This window comes from Pelmatolapia mariae, linkage group LG16_19 (genome assembly GCF_036321145.2).
Source record: "Pelmatolapia mariae isolate MD_Pm_ZW linkage group LG16_19, Pm_UMD_F_2, whole genome shotgun sequence".
Taxonomy (NCBI): Eukaryota; Metazoa; Chordata; class Actinopteri; order Cichliformes; family Cichlidae; genus Pelmatolapia; species Pelmatolapia mariae.
The window spans coordinates 66,023,958-66,048,080 of NC_086241.1; the positions used below are offsets into that span (position 1 = coordinate 66,023,958).

The following is a 24,123-nucleotide window of genomic DNA, read 5'->3' on the forward strand; positions in this document are numbered from 1 at the left end:
AACCTTCAGCCATCCACAGGGTCCACGTGATGCTGTGATTCCACTCAGACAAGCACCACCACAGCCGGAGGCCGGCTCGCTTTGTGCAATGGCGACTTCACAGAAATCAGGCGTGGGTAACAGTCCAACCGCTGAACTGATGCAGAAGATGGCCAGAGCTTTGTGAGGATAAATTATTAATACGTCTGAAAAATTTAAACCCGTACAATGCAGGGATTTTCTGCATATCATTTTGATTAAGGGGTTTATTTAATTAAACTTAAATATATTTGTGCCAAAAACAAACAAACAAACAAAAAAAAAATACGTGTGGCTGAAATTATCAGGACCACAGCATCCCCCCGGATAATTTGGTCTGACTACAGTTTCCTTTATGTGGCTATCACTCTAAATATTTGTCAAATTTATCAATTGATACCAAAGACAATTTAAAAAAATGTATTTTCTTAAGTCCCAATAACACTGGGACTGCCAAAATTGCCTCATTTTGCATCAAAACATACAAAAACCAACAGTTATGATTACTAAACACTTTAATTTTCCAAGACTAAGATTTTTTTCCCCCTATCCATCAGACAAACATCTCACAAAGAAACAATAAATAACAGATACAAACAGATACAGGATACAGGAAGGAACAAATAAAATAAAATCTATAAGAAAATAATGGCACAAAGACCAGATACATCTTACAAACACTGACCGAAGAGCTAAGTGGAGCCAGAGATTGATGAGAACTATGGCCAGTAATGTTGCAGTGGCAGCCATTGTGGCTCCACAGTGCCATTACATGGTTGTTGCAACAGGAACACATAAAGTATTTGAGAGATTATCCTATTGATCAGAGAGATGAGAACAACTTTGGCTCTAAAATCATCTGAATGATTGTGTTGCTAACTTATTCCCTAACGTCTAATAGTGAACATTAATGCGTCTGAATGGACCCGAGAGTGGATCACAGATTTTCATCGAGCAGATTATCCATGCTTTAGTGTTAGCGGGCAGATTAATACCCCATACTGTTCACTGGCTCTCAAACGTGTATGATGCTGTGCAAGAAATGAGAATATTTGGATGATTTTAATTATGTTCTTAATGCTTATCAGTTACTAGGATAATCTACCAAAGCCTTTACATGTTCCTTTGGTAATACATTCAACAACTGTTCTTCCACATGTTAGTCCACTTCCATGGAGGTCAGCGCCAAATATTTATAGCCAACACAAGTTTGTTCTACAGAAGCTTATGACTGATTTGGGACATAAAAGGAAAGTAGATAATCTAACATTTGCATCACACTGAGAACACATGTCATCATATGTTTTCATCTTAAATATTGTGTGTTTTCAAACTGAATTCTTCTGGCATTCTGGTTGCAGGACATTGATTTGATCAGTGAGGACAGACTCATAAATAAATCACTCCCAGTCACTGTGTAGATTGATGTGCAATAAACCAACAAGCCTCTATTTATTCAGCATTTAGCTTAGAGCAAATATCAAGCTGCAGACTATAGAACACTGTCAAACACACTGCCAGCTGCATTATTCATCACATCTTATTGGGGTTTTTTATTTTTACATTACAGACAAACAAGCTTTTAAATCTCTGTTTAAGTATTTGTGGGTTTTTGCTACATGTTCAGGGGAGGTTTGAAACCAAAGAAACGGAAAAAAAACCCTTTAAAACCTCCACTTTCTTTTTGCAAAGAGTCCTACTGTACACAGCAGCTTTGCCCGTTGGCATCTTTGGAGCGCAGACACAGTTTAGGCTTGTAGTTCTCCAGGTAATGCAGCTGCTTGGCATTTAAAGCTCCACGGCGCTTCCTGGCAAAATGAAGGAGACATTAGGCTCAGTTTCCGAAATACAATGCAAGAAAAGGAGTAGCAGCAGAATCAAAGCTTAGTACTCACTGTCTTATTAGGTGCACCGCATCCTCGTATTCCATCCCACATTCAATTAGAGCCAGAGCCACCAACACGGGCGCTCTGAGGACAAACAACAAGAAGCCTTAGTTAAACTTTAACCCCTGTATGTGACTGGTGGTAGAATATAACAGGTGACTCAGTTGCATTTGTTGGGGGTGATATTTTCCTAGTTTAATCATTTGCCTCCAAGAGAATTCAACTCAGTAACTTTTAAGAGCCTACACTTGTAGCCTTCACAAGTGGACAATGCCTTTGCCAATATTTATACTTTTGTTTAGTCTGCATGCTGTCTGCCTAAACAGTGGCTAAGAGTAGGGTGGGATTCATTCTTCTGGTTGTGTTATTTCTTCTGATACCCTTCCAGTCAAATACACAATGTGTATTACATTTGCATGTCAGGTTATGGCAGCTAAGACAACTACTGACGGACAATTTGGAGCTTTGAGTCACCAAGAGCAGCCTGCAGCTAAAAAACACTGCCATATGTTTAGGCTCCAACTTACACACAAGTACAAGCCAGCCAATTGTAAAGGTTTCCAGAGCTCTGATTTATTTGACAACTGTGTGACTTACTTGGCAGGTTTTTTGTGGGAAATAATTGAAGCTACCACAGCAAGAGCAAAATGAATGCTTTTGTCAGCTGTCACTTTATTGCAGTCATCCTTAAAGTGTGTTAAACTGCACAGTGACTGTTTATATTACGCTCATTACCAAAATAGGAACTACTATCTTGAAGTGTGAGCAAAGTGGCTGTTGTCTGTTTAATAAGGCTTAGAAGTAGGAAAGATCAAGCAGACACACACTAACCAAACATAAAATTATTGTGTACTAAACATCAGAATAAATCACGTGTCAGCCTCATACTGACCGTCCCAATCCAGCTACACAGTGCACAGCCACACAGGAGCCAGGCTCGTCTCGAAACTTTGTCTGCAGAAGGCTCAGCCAATCATCGACCACCTGGTCTGGGGGGGCGGATCCATCATCAAATGGCCAATCCTGAAAAAGAGTAAAGCATTAACTTGAGCTCAGTTTTACTGCAGACCAGTCAGCGTTCATAGGTTTTTAAAATACCTCTAAATTATTTTAGTGCCCATCCTTAATGCACGAGACGTTTCTATAATTATAGTTCTATAGTGTATGTGAGGATAATGTGCTGTGTGAAAACCAAGTACTTTGCTGAAAACCAAGCTGCTTTAGCGACTAAAATGACCAAGTGTTTTTTTTTTGTATTGGATTAATTTACACGCAAATGATTTTTCTCTTTCAAAAATAATTTGTGTGTAAATATTCTATTTAAATTGTTTATCATTATTTTTTACAGATATTCCAAAATGTTATGCTATTAGTTATGTTTTTTAAAAACATTCTGAAACTGTGTTCAGCACAAGACGAAGTATTTGGGTAACTGAACCACAAACATTGTACAAATATACCTGAAATCATCAGGTATGTCTTAGGTCTTGTGAGCGAGATATAACATATTGATTTTCTTGTGCTTTAAAGACCCAACTAGGAATGAGCTTTGCAAACCAGCTAAAGCTGTAAACGCTGTGATGTAAGACTAAAGTAAACTAACATAAACAGGGTCTGAAAAGTGAAGCCAAGGTAGAAGAGCCTAACACTTGCATTCTTTGTTGTGTGGCCAGAAGGGGGCAGTAGATGTTGGAGAATTAAAAAAAAAAAAGAAAAGAAAAGAAAAAAAAAAGACTTCAGACTGTGAACTCACTGACACCTCAATAAAAACCTTCCTGATGAGTTTATGCCCTCGGTCACACATTTTACATCATACTGAACAGAACATTATACCAATTTTGGAAACTGTAATATTTTTTAAAGCCGATGAGCACGGCTACATCCATCTTTGCACAATCTGCAGTTTGTCTGCTCTGGCTGCTTAGGTGTCAAAGAACAGGTTCTTTAGGATATCTTTCAATACTGGTCTAGCCACATTTCACCAGAAAACATCAGGATGTAGTGATGAGAAGTGGGACATTATAATAAAATCAAAGTCTATAATATTAAAAAAATATATATAAACCCACACCTTTCCATAACTCTCTTCACACCAGTACATGTAAAAAACCATGAAAAGCTGTAGAAAAATAGACTGACAAATTCGTAATCTGCTGGGATAGACTCCAACTCAACCATGACCTGAACCAGATAAGAGGGAGAACAGATTCATGGATGCACGGAAAAATATCACAGCAGGACAGTGAAATGCATAACTCAGTCACCTGAAGGTTAATTTTCTTCTTTCAGCTCATTAATCCTTTAACTACCCTGCAGATCATGTTCTTACTCCTCACTTTGTGGGTGACGTTCACTGTTCAGCCAACTCTATTGTTTGATTTAGGTTCTGTGTGTTTTTAGACTTTGGTACTGTAAGCTGGCGTAATCCTTTAATGACAGCAGCTGCATTAAACTCAACGTGTGAGTCTCTCTTCACAAATTGCCCTTGTCATTATTTACAGCCGCCTAAGTACTGTTTGCTACGCATCACCTACCAGAACCTGGATGCCTTCTTGTTCCACCGGTGTCTTGTCATACGTGGCAGCGCACACTCGCACTAAGGTGTTTACTCCGAATGCTTTCAGATCCTACACATCAAATCACAGATTTTAACACAACACCCTGGTTCTGTGTCTTCCAAAGGAGAAAACGTGCAGAGATCTTAAACACGTGTTACCTCTATAAACCTTCCGAGTTGTGCATTGGTGGGATTGTGCGTGATGAGGAATCTCAGACAGTCATAGGAGATCTCCACTGGAGCCGGCCGGTTCATTTTTATACCCAGAGAAGCTTATTAATAAAGAATAAAAGTCTGGAAAGTACTGTGCTTCAAAGAGTGGAGTAACAGAGTCTGAGGAAAAACCCTTCTGACTGTTAAAAAACAAAATGCAAAGCAAACAAACAAACAAAATCTTCCCACTTAAAGAAAAACAATAGTGTTTTTTAGTGAATGTTACTAAATCAATCTCACGAAAATACAAAATTTTGGTCAAGAAATAGAAAAAAAAATTGCCTTGGCAATAAAGTAAAAGTAAAATTGGCTTGGCAAGAGTTAAACTCTGGCGGATTGAATCAAGACTGAAAAAGATCAGATCTCTCCTCCTTTTCTTTCAACTCTATTAGCCCATTCAGAGAAGACTTGTACAAATCACAGCAGAAGAAGAAGAGGAGGAGAGGAAAAGCTGGAAAGAAGAAGAGCAGAGAGGAAACCCCCAGGCTGAAACCAATGCTTGCCCCTCTCTCCGAGACAGCTCACAGACTGCAGGGTGGCTCTTCTTCATAAGGGTTGAACGGGATGGCAGTAGGGACCTATGAGGACAGGAAGGGTCGGCCATTTAAGGTCACTTTAAAACAAAAAAGCTTTACTGTGACTTTTTATTTACTGGTAAACTTTAAACGTAATTCTCATCTAAATGAGATGCTTATATGTATATATATATATATATATATATATATATATATATATATATGTACACACACACACATTCTGCTTTACTGTGATGAAATGGTTTTTAAAGTCTCTATAAATTCAAGTTTTTATGTGTGTCTACTAGTGAATTTTCTGTGATTTCAGGACTTTTGAGACAAACAGAGATGTTAATCTCTGCAGTGCAATCCTAGACATGTTACTGCAAATACTGAACTGCCAGCTGATGGAACGCGTCCGTATCGCTCACTGAAGGAATTTGCGACTGTTATCTGAATCAGTCTGAAACAACACACTGATTGGATTCCTACATCAGCTGATGGGACTGTGGCTGTGGTAAACGGATGTGGATAGTTAGCTTGACTGTCCTGTTCACATTTTACTGGACATGCAGCTGAACACTTAAAGAGTCGTTTCAGCTCCACTGCCACACAGACGGATACAGAAAATCTTTACCACCTCATCATTTATAGTTAAGCTCCTTATTGTAACATAAACAGGTTATTCATTGTATCCTGTTTAACTGAGCTCCTTTTTGAGTGTCATTTTTTTACCTTTCTGAACTGTTTTACTGTGTGAAAATTATGTATTTTATTGAGTTCAGGAAGGGATTGCGTATGAATTCATGCTGTGCATGCAGCTGATTCCCTTTCACCTTCAGGAGAAACTTACTGGTTTGAAAAAATTAGCATTCCTTAAATCATGGTTAGTAGTCATTTTTATAAAGAATTTGCATGACGATCTTTACCACAGTGGGCTCTAAGACTGAAGTGAAGACTTTAAGCTTTAATATGGTACGATTAACAAAAGTACAAAAATGGAGCCATGGGTGCCAGGCTGTAGAAGTAAAGCTTTTGATGCTGTAGAGATAACACATCAAGGACTAGACTTTATTCTCAAAGTTTCAAATGAAGGCACCGCCTGCCTTTATCACTCACCTGTGTGCGTGAATGGCAGTGAGTGTGCCTAGCTGACGTCTCCTATTCACTTGTCCACAATAAGCAGCAGGTGCTGGGCTTGGCAAAACTCCCCTCCAAGCCTCGCAAACGCCATACATGTGCAGCCTGAGAGCGAGACATGAAGAAGAGATGAAGTCATGAGACCAGAGTGCACAACATTTTCACCCTTTGTCCTCCTGTAACCATTTAATGGTTTATAAAAGTGAACACAAAAAACACGTGGCTCATAAAAGAATAAAGTGATACATAGACTCATCCCTACTAAAACCCAGCAAAGATACGAGAGAGAGGAGCAACTGAAAAAGAACAAAGAGAGAACACACAACCATGCAAACACTAGAGTGAAATCTGCGATCTCGGTCTTGAGTGTTTTTACAGTTTGGTATTTCCTTAGTGCGTCAAGATATTCGTGCTGTGTTTTACAAGCAGGTGGATAAACCCCGAGCCCACTGAGTTCAAGTAGCATCTCCTATTCAGCTTGGTTATGTTTTGAACTTTTTGCAAAATCTATTCCAGTATATCTGAGTATTTAACTACCAAATATAGTAAAATATATCAATTCATTTGTGTGAAAACCTTAGAGAATTTTGTTGTGCTCCTGTAGAGAAAAGTCTAGAACTAAGGCACTTTGGGGAGTTTTCCTTCAACCTCATAAAAGTACAGAAAAAAATGTAGCTTCCTTTTCTATTTAGAAAGCTGGGAAAGAAAATACAGGATATTTATCCTTCATATGATCAAGCAGACTGATAGGTGAACTGCCACTGTGAATACTGAAGGATTATAGTCAGAGATATAGTCTTAACATAGTCATAACAAGCTTAATGACATGAATAAAGCTTATTGACTACCTAATAAAGCTACCTGTGCATGATAGCTGATAGCTGGATAATAGTTTGGGATGACAAATAATCTGGGGTAGAGTTCTTGGTTTGTGTAACTTTGCAAACCAAAACCACATCTCCTTGAGAGCTGTCCTAAATTGCATTGCACACTTGACATATGAAATACTCAGTGGTGTAGCTGTCTTGGTCTGACCTTCCTACCTGACCCAAAATCTCATGGTACATCTGTGTTACTCTTACAGAGAACAAATGATTCAGCCTGTAAAACCGCAAACCTAAAACACAGACGTGTATCTAATATTAGCCTAACCAAGTTGTTTATTCTGTTTACCTCTGTCAGAGATCATTCTGACATTCACGTCAGAGATACCAGCACATGAACACAGACAAACAGGTTACCAGCTGGATGCGCTAATCTCCCGTCCTTACCCTTCTCCAAGCTGCCCACATAATGTTTCTAGACGGCCCTAAACTTATCCCAGATGTAATTTATCTGGAAATATGGTCACCCGAGTCCAACACGAACTGCAGCGTGGTGATATACTCACCGTGATGAGAGCTGAGGAGATGGTTCATTGAGCGGACACAGGAAAATGTGACGGCTCCGGGATGTAGACAAACCATTGATGATGATGCTGCTGCTGTTTTTCTGGGTCCTGGCTGACTAACGGCCCGTTAGCTTAGTGCTAACCTGCAGCGAATAAGAAGAAAACACGTCGATATTTATCGATGACTTCAGCTGCTGCGTTTTAGCTTATATGTTGATATTCCAATAACCAAACGCAATATGACTTAAAAAAACGAAAAATAAACCGAGAAGCATGACACTTAACTAGGCTAATCACTTACATACCTGTACGAGAGTATCCATGTTTAAAATTAATCTACTCGGCTGTTACAGTTAAATTACCGAGAAGCCAGCTGGCTTTTTTGTGTTTTTTAAGGCACATATAGAGCGATTATGACACACGCAGATTAAGACAAAATGTCAGCATATTATTTACAAACTGTCTTACTGGACTAAACAACAGCACCTTCTGTCATTAAATGCTCCGCAAGCCAGGTCAGTTAGAAACCAGATCAACAAGCAGAATAAAAAGCAGGCTAACACTTCCAGGCTAAAACGCTCACCGGCTTTCAATAACAGCGAGTACAGTGACCTTGCTAACACACGAAACATTAGCCGGACAATAGCGACGGCTATAGCGTAGATTTGAAACGCATAGCGTGAACAAAAGCACTTACAAAACGAAGCAGTTTCACAAAATATCCAGAAGCTTCTAATAATGGACGAGAGTCTGCGAGGGAGACATGTTGAAAAGAAACGTCAAGTTAGCAACGTAGGACATGATGACTACCGGTCACCATCTTTCCAAAATAAAACTGCTGAAGACCCATGTTCCGGTTTAAGTTAGCCTGTTAAAAAAAAATGAAAAGAAAGACCATTATTCGCAAGCTCAATGACACTATGTTGTTTTATATGAAAGTTTTGCTTAATTTAATGATAATCACTCACTCAAAACTGAACAGCACCTGTTGTGTTTGAAGAAATGTTCTCATTTCCAATTTGACCACATTGTGAATTAGGAAAAAATGTGATGTATCTGATGTATCTTGAAATTTAGAAATAGTAAGTCAAAAATTTGAAAGAACTCAAAATTTCAACTTCCCTCTCTCTGCAATTTTTTATTAATTTATTTAATTGTTAGAAACAAGTTTCCATTTTCTCGTCCTCCTTTACCTTGATGTTATGGTTTGGACATTTATCCATAAGAAACACAAACTCAGTTACATTACAGACCATTAATTACAGACCATTATAATGGCTAACTGGTTTGATTTTATTTGACGACTTGCTCTTTTTGCAAATTTAATTTAAGTTTCCTCCTGTGCAGAGCAACACAGTACAAATATATAGGAGTTAGCTCATCGCTCAGATGAACAAATTGTAGCTTTAATATCCCACATAACCAAATGTAGATTGTTTAATATTTATTTCTTCAGTATGTTTTCTTATGCTTATCATCCACAAAGGGATGATCATGTATTACAGACTAAATCTGCCCACTGATACAAAAAAGTAACCTGAACCTGAACAGCTGAGGTATGTCAACTTTTAAAAGCCAAAGGATAAGTGAATGTTTTTTGTTTTGGTGTTTTGTTTTTCTGTTTTTGTTTTTGTTTTTTTGGTGTATTTTGTCACATAGGCCATCAACAGTCACCTCAAGTCGCTTTATATTGTAGGGGAAAGGCTAGGGATGTAGCTAGCAATTATTTTAGTAAACGATGAATCTATAGATTATTCCATCAATTCACTGAGTAATCCAATAATATTTTTGTCTTATTAATGAGCAATCATAAACATTCAAAGGAGAAAAAACACAGATCTTTCAAAATGAACTGCTCATTGTTTTCCATTTTAGAAACTGCAATGTTTTCAGGTTTAACTACATATAACATCTGTCAAAAAAACCACAAAAAACAACTAAACCCCTTTGATTGTATGTACGTGTCATATTAAATTAGATATTTTTTAAGAGAAAACATTTTCTTAAATTGTAAAATGTATAAATAATCTCAAGTACAGTCAAAAGTCACAAATAAAATAAGACATATATGCAAACTAAACTAAGGCATAGAAATGCACCTTTACTCTGTCTTCTTGGAAGGCTTTCTGGCTTTAATAGGAAGCAAGTGCTGCTGAAAACAGATGCTATGTTAGTGTAGATATTAATAATTAATATTAATAATAATTCAGTGTCCAACCTAACAACCATCAGGTCAGTGGATCAAAGTTTAATAAAAATAAATATTGGCTTGTGAAAAAACGTTTTTTTCTGTATTTTTAAATATTCGTGCATTTTAATTAACACAATATTTGCTATTATTTCACTTACAGTGTTAAAAATGTTACAAAAGCCTTGAAATTAACAAGGTCTAGTACACCCAATGCCCCCCTTTATACTCACCCCTGTTTGCTGCAGGTATCGCTTCCATGTAAAACAGGACGGCTACTGTCAGCATTCAGCACGCTGTATGATTAACATTTCATCTGCATATTTTAATACAACTTCTGGACTCTTACTGCAGATTTTGACTGTGTAAAACAAATGGAGCAGCGGTGGATGGAGCAGCTACAGAGTTTGCTTTTGGTCGTGTCAGAGTTTGTTGATCAGGTGCTTTGACAAAGGACTCCGCTAGCCTTTTCCCAGTAAAGGTTTTAATGGTGATCACAGGAACAGCTGCTGTTTTTTTCACTCTACCTGAGCTCACTGTCTCAGTAACAGCTCCGCCTCTTTGCTCTTCGCGGTGTGTAAACAGACTCCAGCTCCACGTTAAACTGTGCCAGCGTCATCATTTCTACTGCTGTTGTGTTATCAGTGTGTGTGGGCTCAATATGGTCAGACTTATTATTCACTGATAATAAATACGTTTCTATTGCAGGTCTGTTTTTAGTGGGTGTGCGTGGGAATGTGGGGGAAGACGCTACAATAATACAGAGAGAATTTCAACAATCAGATGACCACTCTGAGCAAGTACTTCACCATCGTCATCATCATCATATGTCCCTTTCTAGAGATTTTGACTCCTTAGGGTATGTCTATGGTCTCCAATAGATGCTGAAAAGTTGTCGTAAATCACCATTCTCCATATCTGCGGGGCATCAACGAGGACAAAACTCAACCGACAGAGTGATGGCATGCAGTAGTAGCATATAAATACATCAGGAAAAGAGAGGAGGAGAAAAGCTCAGTGCATCACTGGAAGCCGATCCCGCAGCCCCAGTCCCCGACCCCCAGGGTTGGTTCAGACTCACCTGATCAGCCCTAATTATAAGCTTTATCAAAAAGGAAAGTATGAAGCTAATCTAAACAGTAGAGGTGTCTGTCTCCTGAACCAAAACTGGTAGCCGGTTCCAAAGAAGAGCAGTCTGATAGCTGAAGGCTCTGCCTTTTAGAAGGTAAGCCAGTAGTCTGAGAACAAAATGCTCTATTAAGATAATTTTGTACTATGTGGTCTTTGACAAATGATAGGGCTTGAGTGTTTAAGACTGTGTATGTATGGACTTAAATTCACTTCTGGATTTAACTGGAATAAAGTTAATTATAATACATGAGTGTTACCATGATCTTACTGTGAATTCTTCCTACGTGATCCAGAGTTGAGCAGCCAAACTTGCCAAACAGGTAAATTTGGCAGGTCTCAGGTCTCTGAGGGTTCTTATCTGTATTATGAAATCATTGTTGCATAACAATCACTGACAATAGGCTAAAATTACCCAGCCTTAGCATTTCTGCACCTATAACATCTTACAAAAGCGTCCATCCATCCAGCTGACATGGGGCAAAAGGCAGGGTACACCGTGGACAGATCACAAATCTGTCACTGGGCTAACACATAGAAACAGACAAGCATTCACATCTATGGCCAGTTTAGAATAGCCCAATAACTTAACCCCAAGCAGGTCTTTGGACTATGGGAGGAAGCTGGACTGCATGTTGAGAACCCACACAGAAAAACCCCAGACTGGATTCAAACCTGGGACCTCCTTGCTGTGAAGCATTGGTGCCAGCCACCTCACCCCTCTTTGCATCGAAACATCACATTATTTTAATTTCACAACAACAACATCAAATTTATATGATTTTATGCCACCTATGCTATCATGAAGCCTTCCACCTATCAACCGGCCTACAGAAAACCAGTATTCAGACAAAACCATAAATAAACATGTGATCATGTACACAAGTCTTTTTTTACTTTTAAAATAACGTATTAGAGAAAAAACATGTATTTTAACTTTCTCTGTTTTAAAAAATTTTTTTCCAGTTTTTTTCCAAACCTAAACGTCCTGCTATTCGTTTTGTATGCAGGCTATTTCATATAAAATCAGTCAAATCGGAAAAAAGTTTCGACTCGAGCCCCTCAGAATCGATTTCACTCTGATAATCTCAGCATAAGTCATACAATATACTATATTTTCCAAACTACAGTATCTACACAGGGTTGCACTAAAATTTGGCACCTTTTTCAAGAAGTGTACCTTTTCCAGCATTTTTCAGCCCTCACAATGTCTTAAATAAAGAGGATATCCACATGGAAATTTCAGGGCTGAAAAACACATTTTTGTTCTGTTCTGAGAAAATTTATTTTACCCTTAGTCCAAATCTTTGTTTGGTTTGTTCAACATAGAGAAAACCTGCAGTGAATATGGGTTCCCGGCACTGTTGCTTGTAATCTGATAACAGAGGCAGGCAGAAAATGCAAACAGTTTTTATGTTTTTATCTTCTATTAAGCACACTGAGTTTGCATGTAATGCAATGTGCTATAGGAATGAAATTACGAATGCCAGTGTCACACCAGAAATTTAAGGAGCTTGGAAAGAAAAGCGTCTGGACTTCTTTAAGTTTCTTGAAGACATTTCACATCTCACCCGAGAAGCTTCGTCAGTTCTAAGAGTAACTGGTGGAGAGTCTCATATTTAAGCCCTATGGGAGTGTCTCTCCACCAATTCAAGAAACTTAAAGTCCAGACGCTTTTCTTTCCAAGCTAAGATTAAAATGACCTGGATGACTGAGAACCACAGACAGACCGAACAGAAAGTTAACACTTATTATGGAAAACCAGAAATTCATGAAAACATTTATTCATTAAAACATGTTTATCTTAGAAAATTCTTTTGAGACAGAAGGAATCAACACTGGAGGATGAGACGGGCAAAAAGCAGGCTTTTCCTATACTGTAAACTGTTTTGATTAGCAACCTATCGCACATGGTTACACAAACTTGAAAGGTTTATCCAGTTTTCTCCTGTGAATTATGAGAAAACAGATCAAAGATCCAGGCTGTCAACGCTCGTTTCTGTTACTCTACTGTGTGTCACAATCATTAAACAGGCTGAGATAAACTGCTGCAATCTGCTCTCAACCCTGTTCGATATACTATGATTCTGCTAAGCTGTTTGCCATCTGAGATTATTTGCATTAGTTTCCACAAGCTGTCCACATTCAGGGTGTGGCGTTTTCTCTCTTAGTTACTCTCTTCAACCCCCAAACACACAAACACGCACACGCACACGCACACACACACACACACACACACACACACACACAAACACAACAGGCTTTCTGTTTGACATAGCTGGATGTTCTGTCTTCCTTCTCAATGAAGAATTTGTGTCTGTTGCTTTACTTATTTATAACGTGTTAGGTTACATGTTTTCTAGGGAGTGGAGTCTACACAGCCTATGTTCATGTGTGTGTCTGTCATGACGTCGCAGCTGCTGAATCTGGTTTGGCAGGCGTTCTGAGGAAAGAATGAGTAGACACAGGCAGCAGGGGAAAGAAAAGGAGCTGAAAAGCTGAAAGTAGCTTTTCCCTTCAGTGCTTAGTCTTCGCCTGCTGGTGTCGGCACACGGGGTGTTTAAGTGGCGTTTCACTTTCAAGTAAGTTCCTTTCTCTGTTTGGTTTTCATTAATTTTACTGTATCCTAAAGTCAGGAGTGAGCGGTAAACATGGAAACTGTATCCAGGAGTCAGTCATTTTTCCCCAGGCCAAGCTAAAGTATGTTTTTGTTCTTTTTAAAAGTAATGCAAAAGGTGAACACGAGTTGTTTATGTGCTAGAAAAATAGGGAAAATCATTTAAATAATAACCAGCTATGGAAATAACATTTCCTTTTGTTATGACTAAGTGTTAGAATATGAGGGGAAAAAATGGTGGTTAACTCTAGATTCATCAAAAAGACCGAGGCGTGGTGGAGCGGGGTTCACATAACAGTAAAAACTTTCCATGTAGCCACCGATGATACATAAAGTTTCTATTAAAGTGCCTCCTTTATGTCTTTTAGGTTTTCTCTTTGCTTTAGCCTCTTATATAACTGTAACCAAATATATGTCTATGGTACAAAACACTGCTGCTGAGGATCCTGGGATGGCTTGTTTGTATTTCTTTTGGTTCTTTCCTGCATCACTAACAAACTGTCAGAATGCCCGCCACCAATGATCAGCTGCTTCTCAGTCCACTACTGTTAAATTGAACTGTAAAAGCTTTGAGCAAAGCACGGCCACAGTGGCTTTAGTAGAAACCACTACTGATTCCTTTTATTAAACGATAATTGTCCCACAAAAATTGGGAAATCCCTTTAAGTTTAGTCTTAGCACAGAGCGCGGCTAACATTACGGGCTGTTTGCTTCTGTCCTCTTCTCTGTGCTCATATAAACTTAAATACAGCTGAAATCCCATCAAAGCTGTTCTCATTTATGTTTTTCTGCTTCTGTTGTCCAACAGCACAACAGGTCCCAAAAAGTACTTTCAAACCTTTCTTCACTTCCGCACAGCTAAAATACCGATAACAGTGATTTTGTATAACAAAAATGGTTATACAATTTTTAAATACAATTTTTTTTACAATTGTTAAATAAATTGTGTCATTTTAGCTACAATTAAATGTCAAATCGAGAAAAAAGAAGCAACAGAATTTTATAAAAAGTTAAAAAAGTTTTCACTCTGGGGATGAAATTTGGCTGCTCTACATGTCGTAAACCTACTGGACCCTCAAAAAGTCAGAGCAATGGTTTAGCTAATAATGGCTGTGTGTTGGTCCTACGTAGAGCCTACGGACAGCTTTGCGGATTGTCACATACATGTTATAACTGATTAATGCCACCAGGGGGCAGCGTCACAAACAGCTGCATGTCGGCTGCTCTCTTATGCTGTTGTTGATCGTTCAGCTAACTGTGCAGACGACAGAAATAATAACATACAAGTAGCTCAAGTGAAAAATGTCCACTGAAGAACTGTCTGTGCTTTTCGTGCTGTTTTTTTTCCACATTTCCTGTTTCTGCCCACTTTGCTGCTCTGAATCCCTTCACTTGCACCCCTGCATTCCCACGCATGCCACTCCCATCCACCAGGAGTAAACCGTTGGTGTTAAAGTGGCTGAACTGGTAGTTTTGGTGAAGGTGTCTTAGTGGCATTTTACCTGTCAAAGGTTTGATTGTAAGCAGTGTTGAGCATCCAAAATAATGGCCATACCTGAGTTCATGGTCTCAGTTGGGTCACCGTTTTGCTGGTCTGTGCATGCATTGTATTATCGACCTTTTTGTTGCTTAGTTTGAATCTTAAAATACTTTTTGCCCTGCACGCGTTTCTACAAAGATTTAACAGTTTATTTATTTTTAAAACAATATTTAATTTGTCTTAAAAAAAGGACATTCATCCTGAAATACTGCCTTCAATTTAAAAATACTGACCCCAACATAAACATAAAATGAGCCTATAAATGAACCTTAAAGAGACAATTTAACATTGACAGTTATTTAAAAGGGAAAGAAGCATTAAATAATAATTCCCTGAACCTTTGTATTTGTACATAATTGGCAATTTTCCAGTGTCCTTTATTTTCCAGTTTTTCCATTTTCTTTCGTCCTGAGAGTCAAAGCAGCTATATAAGCCACATGCTGATTGAAGGCACAGTCTCTGAACAATAAGCCCCCCTGCTGAAACCTACAGTATGTTATTTAGCCTCTGCTGCAGGAGTTAATCTGGAGTTTAAAGTGTTAACAGAGAAAACTCCTCCAAACTGAGCCAATGCTCTTTCGTAAATTCCAAATATTTAACTCTTTTCTAAACACTGACTGACCTTCTACTGCGCCAGAAACCACAGAGGCCTGTACGTGTTACAGAAACCATATGGATTTTATTTCCTTCTTTCTTCCACTGTTGTAGAGGGGAGTCTACAACAGTCTAAACGACTGCAGTACTTTGAAAGTTCATCCTTTTCTCTTTGAAAGAATACACCCACACCTTCCATTTAAGCTTCTTCTCCTATATTTCTGCATTTAACATTTGCCCGAAGCACATAAAAATCTAAGCAGAAATGTAGCAAAAAGCATCAAAAGCATGTTTTTGTCTTTGCAAGCTTTGCAAGCTTTGGAAACTCTGAGAGTTCAGAAAACTTCACTTTGATTGCACACACTGCACAGTGTTCAGAAACCATAACCTCGTAGAGAAGCTATATTTATACTGGGGTGCATGTCATTAGGGTGTTCATTGATAAATGTCATTCAGCAGCAGCAAATATGCAGACAGTCGATACTGACAGATAACCTGTGAGCACATAGGATCCAAGAGCACAGTGTTAATAAAAGACTCTCTAGGTGTTAAAATCACACAGACATAGAGTCATGTTGTGCTCAGATTATATGTGTACATATTTAAGAAACACCTTCAATTATTTAAAGCTTCATATTTCTATTCTTGGACCGTAGTAGAGTAACTTTGGAGGTTCCATTGCTCAAAATAAGTCTTATTCAGCTTATCCCAAGCCTTAAGGCAGCCTCTGAATTTATCCTCTATCTGAAACAAGCCATTTCATCTGCCTTTAAGGTTTTAATGCCAGAGCAGTGTGTCTGTGATGATCGTATTGGGTATATCCACTGCCACTGACATCATACAGAGTCAAACTGAGAAGAGCGTGAGTCTTTTTCTAATATGAGAAGCTAAAATGTCTATAATAAAAAAGCATTAACACAATAACTCTAATACAATTCAAGATTTTCACAAGCTTCCCTGCACATTTGTGTGTGATGCTTTGTTTTGTCCTTAAGAATGATGTAATAATCCATTTTGCAAGAAAGAAATGTGTTGGTTGCATTTCAGGAGGCAGAGCAGGTCAAAGATTTACTGGATGGTTGATGGTTTGATCCCTCGCTCCTCCAGTCTGCATGCCAAATGTCCTTGGGCAAGATACAAACCCCAAATCGCTCTACGATGCATCGATCGGAATATGAATGTGTGTGAATGTTAGCTAGAAAGCAAAAAAAAAAAAAAAAAAAAATGCTGTTGTGAATGAGGCATGTTATATAAATCACTTTGAGTGCTCCATTTACATTTTGTAAGGTAAAGAAGTGGTTAGATGCTCTAACAAGCTCAAACAAATTGCTGAAGGACATGTGACCATATTGCTTTAACACTTGCTTCATTAGCAAGCTGCTTCTGTCGACTGCATGCATTCAGAATCAGATACTTGTTCTAATACTAGAATTCCAATGACCAATAAAACTGGAGCACAGACTTGTCAGCTTCAAAAGGCACCAATATGACAAACGCCATTATGAGATAAAGAGCGTTAGCCACTTGTGCAGGCACCCATCTGTCAACCAAGGGGACCACACCCACAATAATACATAACTTTAAGCCTTGTATACACTGTAAATGGGTGCGTTAAACAAAAATTAATCTCCTGTACATTTGTTATGAAAAGGAAAAAATGAGCCGGTCTTAAGTGTGCTTGTTTCTGCTCTAAATTTGGGTTTTTAAACTAAGTCCACAGGGCCTGACTTGTTTCTGGGGCTGGTTTTTGGCACTTTTCCCCAGATTTAATGCTTCAATCTCAAAGGATGTCAGCTGTCACAGCTAATTTAAACTAACATAAAATTGTGGTGGTCACATTTTTCTACATGTAGACAAATGCAAACAAACGGTATATTTGTTTTATTCATCAGCTGTTCATTTTATGGGCCCTTAGTTTATCTTATTTTACCTGTGTACATTTTGTTACAGTTACTGAAGCATGCAGTTTCATTAGTGAGGATCCAGATAAGATGAATAAGCCTAAATAATGATTTATTGGGCATTGAAGGGAATCAGCAGTTGTACTGTTGTGCAAACCTACAGTGTTTCTAAATGTGCACTCTCTCTTGTTTGGCTGGTACCAATGAATTCATGCAAGCCCAGACATGTATTTATGTAACCCACATGTATGTGCTAAAGTGGGCGAGTTGCAGCTGATCCTTAGCGATAGCAAGACCAAATTTGAGAATTAGAATGGAATGCAAAGCTAAATCTAAGGGAAGGTAACTTGTATTTTTGTTTTCCTTCACAGGGCATTTATCTCCAAGGCCAGTCCAGCAGCGACAGGGATGAACTGGTCAGGATTGGAGAATCTGCTGAGCGGAGTCAATAAGTACTCCACGGCGTTTGGGCGGATTTGGCTGTCCATGGTGTTCGTGTTCCGGGTGTTGGTGTTCGTGGTGGCAGCTCAGAGGGTGTGGGGTGACGAAAACAAAGACTTTGTGTGTAACACCCGACAGGTAAGGCTGTCGCTAACCCAATGTTTTTCAGTGACAGGGAGAAATAAGAGTTGTCGAGAATGTTACAGCACTGGTTCATAAGCCCTTCAGGGAAATCTGGGCCACTGATTTTCCACATTTACACTTAATATAGAGACGTTTTTAAAACTGTAAAGTTAACCTGCCCGAGTCACTTCAGAGGTGGTGATGGTGGTTGTGGTCTTGGTTTGAAAGAATATGCTTTACAGTCCAAAGCACAGATAAATGAAAAGAAAATGGGCTGAAAATTAATGTCAGCTGTCCTCAAAAGTTGAATTTGTGTTGGTTAATGATGCAGAAACTATCACCAACCAGTGGTCCTCCCTAATAAATAAGATGCTGATTAAAGAAAAAGATTCAGGTACCAAATTACTTACTTACACATACAGTGCCTTTGGATGGTCTAATTGAGTCATTTTGGATTATAATAAAGCCTCAGTGAAGAAATTTAACTGAAAACAAAGATGTTAGCCCAGAACAGCCTCACTCCTCCTCAGGTTTGATTCACCAAGTCTTCCACATACAAGGTTGTTTTCCACCCACATAAACATCGTGCCTGACAGTTACTTACCTGTCAAAACATCCTGATGTTCAGCCAAAGTGCGTCTGAAACCGATGTAGCCAACACGTCTCAAAGTGGCAGAACATGTCTGTGAGTCATGGCCCCAGCTTACCATCATATGAGACGTAAAGGTCACACAAATCGAGGTGTGACTGCTTAGCATATATGACATCGCTCAGCTCGCTCTTAGCTGTTTCGTCTTCGGGACGAACTTGTTTTTTTCTGTCCTTTCATCTCCTGACGACTCACAAACATACGCTGACATGCCCTTGCATGTCGGGAGCACATCCAGGGTTAATTACCCCGTCACCTGTATGCACTGAAGAAACCTTCCTCATTTTCAGACGGCCTCTCTGCTCTTCATCCAAGTTTAATGAAATTTAAAATATATTAAGCATCATCATAAATCTAATGAAGCCTCTATTTCACCTCTACACTGACCTTGTATTTGACCTTCTTGGTAGCAGGAAATCTGTAATCCTGCATGTTTTTAAAGGATACAAAATTTTATTTAATTATATTATCCCATAAGTTGAACTTTTAATTCTTTCATATTGCTGTTAAAGTACTATGACTCAGTGAATGCATCTAACTTTTGGTGCCCTATAATGTTAAGTAATTAAATATGTTTGGCTCTGGAGACATTCAAGTGATTCGAGTGATAACAAAGGTAACTGCAAAAGACGAAACTCCCTCTTAGACACAACATGTTGGCAGGCTGGGATCTACATAAATTCAGTGCAGCTTTCTGATATAATGTTTCAGTCTTCTCTATACAGAACTTTTTATTCTAAATTTGAAATTGTCATATAATGACGAATGCTGAAACTTTGTCATATGAACTAAAAGATGAAAAATTGCCCAGCAGTGACTTGGGTCTGTCAGTGCAGCTTTACCTCTGTGGTCTCGTGTTGTGAGCGCTCTGTTTTGCATGTAGTCTTTATGTCATTTGACTGTGTGTGATGTGTGTGACGTGCAGCACGACACAGTCGAACACTGCGATGAAAGTCAGAACAACAGACAGATATCACATCGAGACAACACGGTCGAACCGAACATCAGGAAGACACTAGCGAAGTGATCGTAAAAAAGTTCAGTCGACATGAACGGCGGTCGTGAACAAAACAAATGTAACTTCATAAATATGACTCACATGATTTTCATACTGTTAATCCATCTCTTGTGTTCCAAGAATCACCGGACGCCACTCCCATCACAACGGAGATGTTACATCATAAGATAACGTAGTGATTTGATCCTTCCCTCTCAGAGTACAGGTGCGCTGAAAAATGCCACCAATAGGACGGGTTTATGAACCTTCACCTTGTGGTCTGTTTATCCTTACTGTTCACACTAATGCACGAGCATCACAGCCACTGAACGTGACCACAAAATGATTATTGATGACTTTTCCACACATCATAAAGGCAAACCTTCCTTTGCTCACTGTTCCTATTAAAACAGGAGCCAGTTTTGCAGCTTTTATGCGCTACAATTTATTTGTCTTCCATTTAATCAGTGGGATCTTCTCCTCTCACGATCGATACGGGACCTACCCAGCATTTCCAATGCATGCCTTAAACCTCGACTGAATGTTAATTCAGTTGTGCACTTCGGTGAAAGCCTCTGCAGCCACTCGTTTATTTGAGCTTTTACTTTAGTTTGTCATGTATTTATCAAATTAGATTGTAAGACTAAATTAGTGTTGGTGTTACATTAAAAGCCTTGTATTAAAAGCATATTGTGTACAGCATATTATAATTATAGGATATCTCCTCAAATAAATAAAAGCAAGCAAAAAGTAAAGAAAAGCAAAATACTTCATGTCTCACTAACTTGGTTCTTTTTGTATCTTTTGTCTTAAACTTTGTTTTTGTTTTATATTTATGCCCTAAAAGCAGCAACTGGTTTCAAAGCATCGTCAGTTTTTAGCGTCATATAGAGGCATTAAAACCTTCTGCATCAGTTTCTCATTCTGACACCACAATAGTCCCTCTGTTTGTATTTATCATCATATGACATCTGCATTAGCTGTACTCTAAAATAAAAATACAGCCACTTTCTTTTCTCCAAGTTTCTCTTTAATGCAAAAATCCTTTGCTCTTGCTGATTTTCTCCATCTGAGACGTGAGACGAGCAACTTAAGCGAGTTACGACCCCGACTTTGTTTTGCAGCCCGGCTGTACCAATGTCTGCTACGACCACATCTTCCCCATCTCCCACATCCGCCTGTGGGCGCTGCAGCTCATCTTTGTCACCTGCCCGTCTCTGATGGTGATGGCTCACGTGAAACTCCGTGAAGGAAAGGACAGGAAATACGTCGAGCTGCATCAGGGCTCGCACCTCTACGCCAACCCTGGCAAGAAGAGAGGAGGCCTATGGTGGACGTATCTGCTGAGTTTGATCTTCAAAGCTGGATTTGACTCAGCTTTTCTCTATATCCTGTATCGGTTATATCATGGATATGACCTGCCCAGGTAATGCTGGTAGCTTACTGTTATTAAAATGAACCAGTGTTGTTCTGAACTCGTTAAAACCTGCTGTACTCTTTTCTGTCAGGTTGTCCAAGTGTCAGCTGTCCCCGTGCCCCAACACCGTTGACTGCTTTATCAGCCGTCCAACGGAGAAAAAGATCTTCATGCTGTTCATGGTCATCTCCAGTGCGGTTTGCATCCTCATGTGTATCCTCGAAATGATTTACCTCATCGGCAAGCGCGTCATGAAAATATTAAAGATCCGACATGAGAACGAGAGGCTCGTCTTCGCTGACCAGCACGAGCTCACTACCATTGCTCCGCCCCGCTCTCAGTGCAGAAGCAGGAGAGATCCGACAGTGATCGACAGCGAGCTGGAGTTAAGCAAGAGGAAGGATGCTAAAACTACAGTACTCTAGCATTCTGAAAGCTGCAATCATGGCTCGCCAACAGGAACAAAATGTACCCAATAAGACTACTGAAACTGATCAATAAGGGTTGTTCCTGTGGATTATGATCCTCTCATCCAGCTGCATATGAAACGTTCATGACATCAGCTGGGTTAAAGAAATGGCACCTAGAGCTGCTGACCGGAAAACACTGCTGAAGAAGAGGACTGTCAGCGGTCCGACATCGCATTTTTTCACTGTTTATGTCACAAAGACGCGAGGACAAACATTCAGGTTATTCCGTATTGACAAGATAAATTAAATGGAATTTAATTTTAGGTTATTGATTTAAGAATCTGCAGCAAACAACTATTTAATTAATTGTCTTACATCATTGTAAATATTGCATATTACAACACTTTCTATCTAAAACTGCACTGTTGAAACTGCACTGTGTAGTTTAACATCTTTACACTGACAGAAAGGGGAGTTTGGCTGGTTCAGCCACTTAAGATGTGTCACAGGATGTGAAATGAGTTTGAGATTCCTGCTTTACACTAAGATACATCCCGGCTTGTTCTGATCTGAGGTCTACGGTGGTTGAATCTTGTGCTTTAATAAGGCCACCATAATGTCACAGGGCAGACATGGAGGCAGGAGGTCTGTCCCCAGTTAAAAACATCAGGTGTGGTTTTTATTTCTGAGAGATTTTTCTGATACGTAAACAGAAAAATATGCCAAATGTAAACAAAGCTGTTGATTTACTGATCGATCTACACTCCCACCATCATCTATGGTCTCATCTATGGCCAAAAAATTAGATCGTGGATAAGGTGTCTGGTCTCTCCATTAAACTAAAGTGCCATGTAGGTGCCTTCTAAGTGAGGAGCATGAGATAAGACCTTGGGGCACACTGGTGAGGTTAGACCAAGGGCAGGGACAGGATGGGCTCCTCTGGTTAGCTTGGAGCAGCAGATGGATGGATGGATGAAACAGGCCATCCTTCAATTTCTTCCTGTGCTTGCTCTTGATAAAGAAATCTGGTGGTACCTAAATGGCAGCAAACGGGTGTAAAAACTGTGCCTTGGGCCCTTTGACCTTCAGGCAAAAATGCTGGACAGTGATATCCAAATTGTGGTCAGTGGTCCCCCTGCTGGACTCTACAGGTACTGCAGTTGAGTCCAAGAATTTCGTTAAAGCCACAGAATTTGAAAATTTTACATTTATGCCCCATTTTATGATCCTTTTATATCTTTTATATCCCACTTTTGGAAAGAAGTCAATCGAAGTAGCTGTCAGGTGGTGGAAGCAGTGTTTTACAGTAAAGAAGAAAATATCTGACTCTCGCTAACCGTTATCAGAGCTGAAGTTTGGGAATGGTTAGAAAGCAAACACAAGTGATCTGCTGGACACCTGGGAGACATGTTTTAGACACATTTTTGCTGTGTGGCCTGTTAAGATGAGCTTTAGTCATCAGGTTTTAAAATGTACCTTTAATTACGGTTATTAGATTTTTAATATTTAAAGTGGAGAGTGTGAACCTTAAGCTACAGTCTTTGTGTGATTTTTACGAGACATGTCTACTTTAATCTCTAGTTTAATCTTCGCACTCAGTTCTGCTCTGACTAAGAATCAGCTGGAATGACATGCTGTGGTCCAAGATTATTTTTTATATAAATAACAGGCTGTTGTTGACATTACAGTGATATATTTATCTGCTTGTAATAAAAAAGAAAACTGATTATAAACTGTTTGTGTAGACTGTCTTTTCTTTGCAGGAATGAAGCTGTATATGTGCAGTATTATCCTACAATGCTGCTGCGTTGTTGCTGTTTCAACAACGCAGTCTGAAAAGGTTTCATTTTTCAGACTGGGCCATTAAAAACACAGAGTACTTCACAAATACACCATAGTCGAGGCAGAGATTTTAATTTGTCATATTTATCTGACTGAAACCGGAGCAAAAAAAAGTCAAAATGTGGAACAATAATAGTTTAAACATGTTACCACTAGATAGCAGCATTCTCAAAATTGAACAAATGTGACATTTATTTGCATATTTGCACACTTTATGGCCATTTAAGTTAAAGTTAATATCAATAATGCTTCAAATTTGTTTGAACTACATACAGTTTTATTTGTATGTCAGGCAATGCTTCAATATAATTGCCCGAATAAGTGACCAGCGGTATTTCATGATGATTGTGAGACTTTTAATTCAAATTCATGAAACACAGACAGCTCATGAAGTTAAAAACTACAGCATGAAAAAATAAATGTAACATCTTTTATACTGTTTACTTTTAGTATTTAATATCATTGCATCCATATGAAAATAGACACATTACATTTTTTGTAACTAAAAACCTGTCAGGATTTATAAATAAATTAAATAAATGTTTTTACTCATCTTT

The 24,123-nt window shown here is 38.9% G+C and overlaps 2 protein-coding genes across 3 annotated transcripts; one reads left to right on the forward strand and one right to left on the reverse strand.

Moving 5' to 3' along the window:
- Positions 1–515: 515 nt before the first annotated feature.
- On the reverse strand, positions 516–8,523 carry LOC134645716 (protein tyrosine phosphatase type IVA 2-like). 2 transcript variants are annotated; one of them, XM_063499263.1, is made up of 8 exons: positions 8,417–8,523; positions 7,720–7,862; positions 6,309–6,434; positions 4,621–5,252; positions 4,439–4,531; positions 2,797–2,927; positions 1,914–1,988; positions 516–1,826 (listed from the first exon to the last, which is right to left on the reverse strand). In XM_063499263.1, the coding sequence occupies exons 4-8, from the start codon at positions 4,714–4,716 to the stop codon at positions 1,715–1,717; spliced, it is 507 nt and encodes a 168-aa protein (XP_063355333.1). In that variant the 5' UTR covers positions 4,717–5,252; positions 6,309–6,434; positions 7,720–7,862; positions 8,417–8,523; the 3' UTR covers positions 516–1,714. The 2 variants fall into 2 exon arrangements, with proteins under 2 accessions (XP_063355333.1, XP_063355332.1); XM_063499262.1 differs by lacking the exon at positions 8,417–8,523 and adding an exon at positions 8,025–8,112.
- Positions 8,524–13,517: 4,994 nt separating this feature from the next.
- Positions 13,518–21,739, forward strand: LOC134644729 (gap junction beta-4 protein-like). Its single transcript, XM_063497768.1, has 4 exons — positions 13,518–13,617; positions 18,059–18,266; positions 21,022–21,323; positions 21,406–21,739. The coding sequence occupies exons 2-4, from the start codon at positions 18,096–18,098 to the stop codon at positions 21,737–21,739; spliced, it is 807 nt and encodes a 268-aa protein (XP_063353838.1). The 5' UTR covers positions 13,518–13,617; positions 18,059–18,095.
- The last annotated feature ends 2,384 nt before the right edge of the window (positions 21,740–24,123 follow it).

Bases quoted from the DNA above. Each gene is read 5' to 3' on its own strand.
- LOC134645716 (XM_063499263.1), bottom strand. From the start codon at position 4,716: ATGAACCGGCCGGCTCCAGTGGAGATCTCCTATGACTGTCTGAGATTC. The intron at 2,928-4,438 runs GTAGGTGATGCG...ACTCTTTTTCAG, and splicing joins AAGAAGGCATCCAGGTTCTG to GATTGGCCATTTGATGATGG. The intron at 1,827-1,913 runs GTGAGTACTAAG...TCATTTTGCCAG, and splicing joins GCGGTGCACCTAATAAGACA to GAAGCGCCGTGGAGCTTTAA.
- LOC134644729 (XM_063497768.1), top strand. From the start codon at position 18,096: ATGAACTGGTCAGGATTGGAGAATCTGCTGAGCGGAGTCAATAAGTAC. The intron at 18,267-21,021 runs GTAAGGCTGTCG...TTTGTTTTGCAG, and splicing joins TTGTGTGTAACACCCGACAG to CCCGGCTGTACCAATGTCTG. The intron at 21,324-21,405 runs GTAATGCTGGTA...CTTTTCTGTCAG, and splicing joins CATGGATATGACCTGCCCAG to GTTGTCCAAGTGTCAGCTGT.